Source organism: Terrapene carolina, unplaced genomic scaffold (assembly GCF_002925995.2).
Source record: "Terrapene carolina triunguis isolate 2854851 unplaced genomic scaffold, T_m_triunguis-2.0 Scaffold69, whole genome shotgun sequence".
NCBI classification, from domain to species: Eukaryota; Metazoa; Chordata; order Testudines; family Emydidae; genus Terrapene; species Terrapene triunguis.
In genome coordinates this window covers 40,660,191-40,669,873 of record NW_020664420.1, presented here as the reverse complement: position 1 = coordinate 40,669,873, position 9,683 = coordinate 40,660,191, and the positions used below count along the sequence as shown (strand labels likewise).

The window sequence follows — 9,683 nt, the reverse complement described above, 5'->3', positions numbered from 1 at the left end:
GTAGGAGAAAGCACTTCACAGGCACAGTAACGTTTCAGACTCGCCCTCATACGCTAGCAGATTGAGGTACCTGTCAGCATGAGGGTAGGAACAGACACGTATGTTTGTAGGGCATGTGTACATTACAAACTTTTGGTGACACAAGTTACTTTGGCATAAAGCTGCTGGGGTTAGTACATGGCTTGTGTGCTTGCATACTTTGCTGCTTGTGTTGGCACTGCACATACTCACTAGGAGTGCTTGTTTCAGTGCGTGGTGCGGTGCCTCATGGGTAGGTACCGTCCAACTTTTGGGAAGTTCTGGCAAAGCATGGTGGGGCAGAAATGAGTTGCGCGAGGTCACTGGGATTGCGGGGTCAAGTTTCAATCATGCTACTTTCTCCACCCCATAATGCCATTCCTATCCCATAATTTTCAAGACTGTTTTGAGAAATTCCACAAACCCGAGTGGGATTTGTTGCTGTCCGCCATCTCTGACAGAAGCATGGAGTCTGCACAGCTCTGCACTATTGTCATGAACGTTGCAAGCACAGGACGTGCGATCCTCGGGTATCTGCAGAGCCACGGGGAGCGTGACGATTTCTTCAAGGGCAGATTGCTGTGGGATGTTGCAAGAACCAGTTCAAAATTGTTGATAACATTCACGGAGCAGCTGTAAATAATGGTGTGCCGCAGAAATGAGCACTGACTGATGGGATTGCATCATAATGCAGGTTTGGGATGATGAGCAGTGGCTGCAGGACTTTTGGATATTCCTGGATCTGTGTGCTGAGCTCACCTCAGCCCTCCAGCACAGGGACACTAGAATGAGAGCTGCACTGACAGTGGAGGAGCAATGGAGATCACACTGTGGAAACTTGGCTTTTAGTAAATTGAAGGGATGCTGACGTTGTTTACTGACAAGACTGGATCTCATTGAGAAAAGTAGTTCAATGGTTATAGCTGCCTGCCATGTCCTGCATAATATCTGTGAAGCAAACGGGAAGAAGTTGCCACAGGATAGAGGGTGAAGGTGGAGCAGCTGTCTGCTGAGTTTGAACAGCCATGCAGCGGCTCAATGGTTTAGGGAGGCTTTGAAAGAGCACTTTAACAGTGAGCCACAGTAATGTGTTGTAGTGTACTATGCTTTACCTAGCCCTGCAGTTTGGGGATCTGTTAGGAATTATGTGGTACTTGATGCACATCTATGAACATAACACTGTCAATGCATCTATTAATTTTGTGGTGCTTGTTGTACATTTATGATTGTATCCTTGCATGTGTCACTCATCGTATGAGTTGTGTCAAAGTATACCAGTACAGCTAAGTGGGTGCTTTCACTACCACCAGGCATTCTGTTGCATATGTTGGGAACTAATAGCGATTAATTGTTTTTCAAACAATAGAGTTTTATTGAGTGATGAAAATACTTCAAAAATTCTGTGCAAGTTAAAAACAAATACATTAAACCTTAATAAATGTATATCACAGAGTTTAGAGAAGGGGAAGGAACATTCATGTCTATTTTAGCTACACGTGCATCAGTCGTGGCTCTCACAGGTCAGTGTGTGTGAAGCTGTGGTTGTTCTTAATGTACCCCAGTGTGGAGTGGTTGGGACAGGGATGCCATGTGGAATATTGGAGGGAGGCATGTAGAGAGGTGCTATACTGCAGTTCTCCATGGGCTTTAAAGGGAGGTGAGCCTGAGATTGAATCTGTAGGTCCACAAGAGTCTGCAGAATCTGCGTTTGCTGCCAGAGAAGCCCCATTATGTCCTGATGCAGCTCCCTGGCCTCTTCCTCTGGGACTCCTGGACCTTTCTCCTCTCTGCTCTTTCCTTCTCCATAGTCTACACTATTCATCCTCCAGGCATAGGTGCCGACTTCCTCTCTTTCCCCTGGGTGCTCGACCCCCCTCGACCCTCATCCCCGCCCCAACTCCACCCCTTCCATGAGGCCCTGTCCCCATTCCAACCCCTTCCCCAAAGTCCCCACCCTAACTCCGCCCCCTCCCTGCCCCTATTCCAACTCCTTCCCCAAATCCCCGCCCTGGCCCCGCCTCTTTCCCGCCTCCTCCCCTGAGCCCACCACGTTCTTGCCCCCCCCCCCCCCCACCCCCGGAGCAGGCTAACGCTGCAAAACAGCTGTTTGGCGGCGGCCAGGTGGGAAGTGCTGGGAGGTAGGTGGAGGAGCGGGGACACGGCACACTCAGTGTGGGAGGAGGAGGTGGGGTAGGGGAGGGAAGGGAGCTTGGCTGCCAGAGGGTGCAGAGCACCCACTAATTTTTCCCCGTGGGTGCTCCAACCCCAGAGCACCCACGGAGTCGGCGCCTATGCCTCAAGGCCCTCTGTTCATGCTCTGATACAGCACTGGGTTGCAGGATCTTGCTGAACAGGTCATCCTGAGTCTGCTTCTTTCCCCTCTTTATCTGGCTCAAGTGTGGAGGGAGAACCCCTCCAGGCCACAAGGGCAGCAACTACAGATAAATCATGCACAGATACCATTGTCCGCATAGGCACTACAGAAAGCAAAAGTTCAGATTCAGAACTTTCTACTTTTGCTCCCCAAAAGTTTTATACAAGACATGCTGATTGACACTTCTGCTTGGGATTGCTTATGCATGGCACCACTCATCGCACCTGCCAGGGTGAATAGAGTCCGCCAGATGTGAGAGAAATGAGGAGGAAATTGCTTGTTTGCATGAAACTATGAATATAGGGCAATGGCTCTGGATACCTGCACCATTGTTTCACAGGTGGTGGTGATTTTAGTTGATATCTCACTCATGCAGGTAGCAAATACATAGAAAGCACAGCTATTGCTGGCATCTCAAAGCTGCCTGCACGTGTATGCTGCTAGTCTGTTGACTGCAACAGTGCCTGCCAAAGTTATCGCCAACTGGCATGGGGAAAGCATCCTATTGCGGAGACAGAAATAGAGCTGCTATCCCTTGAAACCTTTGGCAGAGGATTGCAGAGCACCTCCATGAAAGTTTAATTGAGGTCTCTCAGGAGGACTCAAGGGAGATCCCTGTGTACGTAAACAAAGTGCTTCACATGACCGCCTTTGCCTAACTGTATAGGGGAATGAAAAGCAGATAACACTACTTCTCTTTGTTGTATTGCTACCTCTTCTAGTAGGAGTAAATTAATGAAAAGTTGATAGCCATGTCCTGTTAAGTTGGGAGTACCGTCACTGCAATAGGAAATAAATGTACACACTTACTCAAGGTTCCTTCCCCTGCATCGGGCTCATCTGTGCTCGACCGACTGGACTGAGGTGGAGTCTCAAATATTTCCTGGCTTGCGGTGCAGCTGGACCCCTCCGGTCACCCGTCCCCCATCCTCTCCTCTTCCACCTCTTTCTTGTCCTTGCTGTTCATGCCAGGGAGTCTGAGACTCAGGCTTCTCAGAAGTATCCATGGTGGTATGCAGGGTGGTTGTGGGGTCTCCCCAAGTGTGGCATGCAGCTCTTTGTAAAAACAGCAGGTCTGCAGCTCAGCACTAGATCGCCTGTTGGCCTCCCTGGCCTTCTGATGTGCCTGCTGCAGTTCCTTGGCTTTCACTTGGCCCTGCTGCTGATCCCTGCCATACCCTTTTTCCTGCATCCCCCAAGCAATCTGCCCATGGATGTCCATGTTTCTACAGCTGATCCGTAGCTGTGCTTGCACAGGCTCAGGCCCATAAGATACAATCTCTCCTGTGTGCTCCAGGCCAGAGCGCATCTTGAGTGTGTAGTGGCATGGTCAGCTGGGCATAGGGTGACCAGATAGCAAGTGTGAAAAATCGGGCTCTGTGTGTGTGTGTGTGTGTGTGTGTGTGTGTAATAGGCACCTATATAAGACACAGCCCCAGATATCGGTACTGTCCCTATAAAATTGGGACCTCTGGTCACCCTAGCTGGGCAGTTATACACAGCAATGGAGAGCTGCTAGGTGTGCTCCCCTGACAGGACAGTCAGGAAAAGGCATTTCAAAAATTTAAATTTAAGTGTAGAGGTTGATGCAAGGTGGCTTAGGTTAACCTAACTTTTTAGTGTAGAGCAGGCCTTAGTGTGCTAGACTTTAAACTTTGCTCACATTTAGGATGTAACTTAGGATAAATCTTGTATCTAAACAAGATGATGTGTAGTCTGACACTATTTGCTTTAATTTTCTTTAATTTCTATACACTTGTTTTTATTTAAGACACTTGTGCACTCATTTCCAGAGAGAAGGGAAACAAAGCATTCAGGCAAGTCTGAGTGAGGAGTGGGTGAAGATGCCCACTCCGAAGACTTGGTCAGAGGTGTGGTACCATGGAAGCCCTTCCTTAAGAGGCACTTTCTGGATTCTGCTTTTCAACTGAGGCACAGAAATAAACTAAAGTGAAAATCAAGAGGGGTGGCAAGCAGAGGGGGGACTGATGGTTATGGGGACACCTCAAATACTTAACTGCATGCTTCTTCAGTGATGATTACAAAGCACCAGAGGAAGTGTGAATCAAGGGCACAATATAAATGTAATATTTTTATTGTATATTGGTGTATGGTCATAATCTTTTGAAACTCTTGAAAAGTTCTGTTCTAGTTCACTCAGTCAGGAACCTGTTTTGAGTAGATGCAGATCAGATATCCATTTGAAGTATGAAAGATTGTGATGTTTTAATGCAATTTGTTTTCCATAAAATACATAGTTAGCGACATGTTAAGACAATTCTGACTGTGGCTTATTAAAAGTAATCATAGCAACCAGCAACCCTTGTGAAGCAAGCTGTTCTTCTCTTTTAGGAAATACAACTTCATCTAAATTTCCTCCCTCAGAAATTGCAGACATTTGTTATTGTTTGCTGCTTTCAGATCCCTTTCCTGTGCTTTTTTTGAAGCTATTGTACAGTGGATTTTTCTTGGCTTGTTACTTTCTATTGATTATTTAAAAAATAAAACAAAAAGGGCAGCTGTCTCTGGGACCTCGTATTTCTTCGATCTTGCACAATCATACTAGAGAGATATATTAGTGCTTTTTTTTTCCCAACCAAGTGTTAACAATAAGATCATTTCATTTGAAATAAATCTGAAATAAATTAGCATAAAATACATTTCAGAATGGAGAAATTTTATATTTTTAATAGAATGGCCTCATGAATATTAAAATACACTGGTTGATTGGCCTACTTATTTTGACACACTTATTTATGCTTGGTTAAAAGTTTGATATTCTTCTATAGGTATGAATTGGGATTACAGGAATTAGTTAAAAAAGTTTTAAAAATTAATCCTATCCATTACAGTTTGATAAATATAGTATTGCCTTCTGAACAGGGATGAATAATAGCAGATTTTTATTTGAACTACTGTATGTTGCAGAGCTGAAAAATAACCAACAAACTTTTAAAATCTGAAATATATATTAGTAGACTTATTGGCTGTTAGAACACTGCTGGGTGTATACAAAGTTATATTCCTTTTTCAGGGACAGATGACTGTATATGCAAAGTTTGACAAAGATATTTACCTCCCAGAAGATGCTGAATGTTACTTTGTTTACAGTGGATCCACTCAGAGACATATAACGTTTGCTGAACGAATTAATGATAGTGCTCTTCAGTCCATCATTCCAGGTGAGGACTGTTGTTATATCACATTTTTTATTTCTCTCTCCCACCCCCACTTTCCTTTTTGATGTGAACTAAAATCTGATATTTTGACATAGTTGTGTTTTCTTATTAAGTTTTTATAATGGGAAACATGGTGTGGTGGGGTGGACTTTGGGGATGAGTTTGAGTGGTTAGTCTTGCTTCTGCTCTCTTGTGCCTTTTGCAACACTATATATTGTTTGCAGTGGGGGAGCAGTACAGTGCATATGGTCTTCAGATGTGACTTGATGATTAAGCCTCTGTGACATCTACAAAACAAGCCAAGTCTCACCCCAGGACTCTTGCACCTGGACATCCTGGACTTCTGAAGCCTGCAGAACCCCTCTGTGTCAGTCTGTGGGCCATCCTAGGATGTACACCTCTACCCCGATATAATGCTGTCCTCGAGAGCCCAAAAATCTTACCGTGTTATAGGTGAAACCGCGTTATATCGAACTTGCTTTGATCCACCGGAGTGCGCAGCCCCGCCCCCCCGGTGCGCTGCTTTACCACGTTGTATCCGAATTCGTGTTATATCAGGGTAGAGGTGTAGTGGTTAAGTTCTTCCAGTTCTTCAATCTTGGCTTGCTCTGGGGATTTTACTGAGAATTGTGGATTTGTCCAGGTCTAGATTATATGTGTGCTGCTCTGTGGCTTGCTGGGTATGAGGTTTTGTGGACAATTCCAGCCTGCATTGTATCATTTGACAAATGATGTGAAGAGATTATATTATGGGAGGTAGATCCAAGGAGGCAGGGTTCAGGTTAAGTGCCTAGACCTGCCTCTGCATTTTAAGTGCTTGTTTCTTTGGGTTGTGGGGGAAGGAAGAAAAAAGAATGGGAAACACACTTGTTGGTGAGCAAGTAAACCCTCTTGTTTCTGGTGGGGTGAGAAATGCCCATACTTATTTGACTTCTGGAATTAGTGTGGCACCCATGAATGTAGTGCTACATAAAGACCTGGGTTAGAGTCACCTTGCAACTACTGCCACCATCCCTGAGAGCAGGACTGGGGAGCATCACTTCTTAATTCTCTCTTCTGATTTGAAGTTTTGTAGTTGGAAGTCGTCCACGCTTGTCTTTGGAACATTGCCTAAGCTGATGATACATGTGGAAGGGGAGTGGGATGCAAACATATGATACTGGTGCTTCACAATGAAGGGTGTGAACTTGGACTAGCCTAACACCCCACTTACTGCCTTAAGAAGAGATGATCCCCTTGGCTGCTATAATACGGAAACCGATGGTTTTTTTAAAAAAATGACTTGTGAACTTTCCATTTGTTAGTAAATAGCAGATATAAATACAATCTGCCAGTGCATTAGACTCTGCTTGTTACTTGTTCCTATTTACTTATGCAATAATTAGAGGAGATTTAGATTCTGAAAACTGGCAGTTGATTAAAAGGAAAAATTCTGTGCTTTCCCATGACTGCTTCTTTAATTAATTAAATGGGAAGAGATTATCATGGAAGAAATGTAATGTCATGTTTTATTCCAGGGTATCAAACTAATTTTTTATAGAGGAATGAATTTGTTTTTGAATTGTTTGTGGACAAGAAATAAAAACATAGGGCCATAGACTACACTCAACCTGCTACCTATTCCTATAGAAGATAATGGGATATTAAAACAAAGATTGAGAGTTGAATAGTCTTTATATTGTAACAAAACTTTACTTAGCAAAGTTGCCAAATAAAAGTACTTTGTATCATTTTATGTTTAAAGACCACTGCTATCACTGTTTCTTGTTTACTTGCCCATTTTCTTGTGTTAACTGATTTGTATGAACAATTGTAGTAGTAGTATGCAGAAATTAGATGCATACCTACATTGTTTTAAAATCTCCCCTTTAAAATAGTATCAGAAGGTTTCAGCGTTCACTCATGTGAGATGTATAAGAACAGTGCACAACTCTTGTAGAGATAGTTCTAAGATGTCAGTATGCCAGCTCACATTTAGAACCTAACTCTGGGGTTTTCAAAATAGCCTGAGGGAGTTAGGTGTCTAGGAGAGTGGGCTCCTAACACAGCTGGGCACCTGTGAAAATTCCAGCCATACATTGAAAACTTAAAATTGCTTTAAATCAGTGTTGTCAAAAATGTGGTTGCATAAATAGAGACATACATTTGTGGAAAGCTTCTGGGGAGGTCAGTGGGTATGAAATCCATGTTAAAAAAAATAAATCCCAGTGCTCTCACTCCTTGTCCCTCAGGAATCCCTTTCTTTGCTGTTATCATTTTTCTTGCTTCCGACCCAAAAAACTGCTTCCAGGATCGGTGACAACAGTCACAAATAAAGGGCTGATCTTGCTAGGGGAGCAGAATGGAAGTATAGAAAAAGTTGCCACTGGAGGCGACTCACCGTCACCATCTATACTGGTCTTAGTCTGAAAGTTGTAATTTTCCATTCAGATGACTGTTGCATCTTTAATTTACATGCCAAGAGCTGCTACCCTGCAGGTGACATCTGCTGCTCTGCCCATTCACTGCTCCCAGTTCTGTTTCCCCCCCTCCCTACGCCTGCTCACTGTGACCTAGCAGATGTGCTTTGGGTATGGGATTGGAGGTGTACCTAGCTGTGCATGGCCCCAAAATCTGCGTGCTGGGATCTGTTCACCTAGCACCCATGCTCAGATGCGGTCTGCCAATGACCACCTACCTGTCTCCCACTTTCAGTCCTGCTGATGAATACTGAGGACTCTGCAGGGTAGAACCAAGACTGTCAAAGGAATTCTAGGACTCAGATAATTTAAATTTCCCATTTCACATCTTTTTTTTTCTCTTAAATTACTGTAGGTGCTGAAATGCCCTAAGCCACCTCATGCTTTTGAATTGGGTCATTCAGCACTTACTGTAACCTGACATGTGTTTTTAAGCAGACCATCTTAAAGTACCCAGGACTGGAAAGGCTGGTTTTGAAACCAAATACATCAGTATAACTGGGAGGACATTTGCTAACAGTATAGTCAGTTTTAAATTTGTGACCAAAAGTGGTTGATAGATTCCCTTTAACAACTGGATTTAAATGGAGGGAAGTAAAATACAGCAATTTCAGATACATTTTCAAAGTATTTCTTAGGTTAAAAAAGAGATGAGGGAAGAGCAATATATATTCTAAAAGTAGCTAATGTGTTAATGATTAATCTACGTTATATTTCAGGCCATGGATGCCAAGAAACAGTTTCGGTCTCTGTGGTCATGTACACAAAGGGATATTCACCTGTGACCCTGGGCTGCTGTTCTGTCACTTACAAACAGAATCTGTCTGGCAAGTTATCTCATTTTCTGGTTAGCCACTTTGACTGCGTCACTTCTACTAGTCACCAGACACTACTCAGTAAGTTTGGGCTAACTGTGGAAGATTTGCAGTCACTGGATCATGATATGATGCTGGCCATAGCTCATGAAGAGCTGCCACCTACATGGAACGTCCTTGGAAATTGTTCAGAAGACGGTAGGATTTTTGATTTAAAAGCTTTTAACTGTAATTTGCCTGTACCTGTACAATGCATACTAGTGTTTGTGACCTTTCATAGCAGATTCCACATCCCTGTGGTTTATTTTACTGTTCTCTGAAACGTAAGTTCCCCATCATAAGGGAAATCAAGGCTTCAGTTTGTTCCTGTAGCATCACATTGTTATTGTAATTCAGTCTCTCAAAGAACCTTTTGTACCTTGACTCTCACTGTGAATTTAGTCCTTTTGATGAATAATGCCTGTCTACAACTGATGACAAATTTGGTGCTTCAAAAAAACCAAGGATTATAATAATGAAGTGTCTCCACCTTGATTCCAAACTGATGAAATATTAAAAAAAAAAAAAAAAAAAAAAAGAAGAAAAAACAAGTTACACCAACAAAAGAAGATGTAAAAAAATTATGTCATGAAACAGGCAAAGAATGTCTCAGTACAGGAACTCTAACTAGTGACTATTCATATTGTTTACCACAGTACAATCAATAGTGATGCCTCACTTAGGATTGCATTAACCCCTTGAAGAATAAGTATTCCATAGATTTCAGGGCCACCCCGGTACAAGATGGACTCATCATTAATATATTAATATGTTCTGCTAGGGAAGCATGGGATTTTTT

General features: G+C 43.1%; 1 protein-coding gene across 1 annotated transcript in view; it reads left to right on the top strand.

Annotated features, from left to right (window-relative positions):
- Positions 1 to 2,699: 2,699 nt before the first annotated feature.
- Positions 2,700 to 9,683, top strand: part of ARHGEF28 (Rho guanine nucleotide exchange factor 28) — a 144,022-nt gene continuing 137,038 nt past the window's right edge. Inside the window, exons 1-4 of the mRNA XM_029910919.1 lie at positions 2,700 to 2,768; positions 2,944 to 3,015; positions 5,427 to 5,574; positions 8,750 to 9,043. Of these exons, the coding sequence (XP_029766779.1) occupies positions 2,700 to 2,768; positions 2,944 to 3,015; positions 5,427 to 5,574; positions 8,750 to 9,043 (583 nt within the window). The remainder of the gene's footprint in view (positions 2,769 to 2,943; positions 3,016 to 5,426; positions 5,575 to 8,749; positions 9,044 to 9,683) is intronic.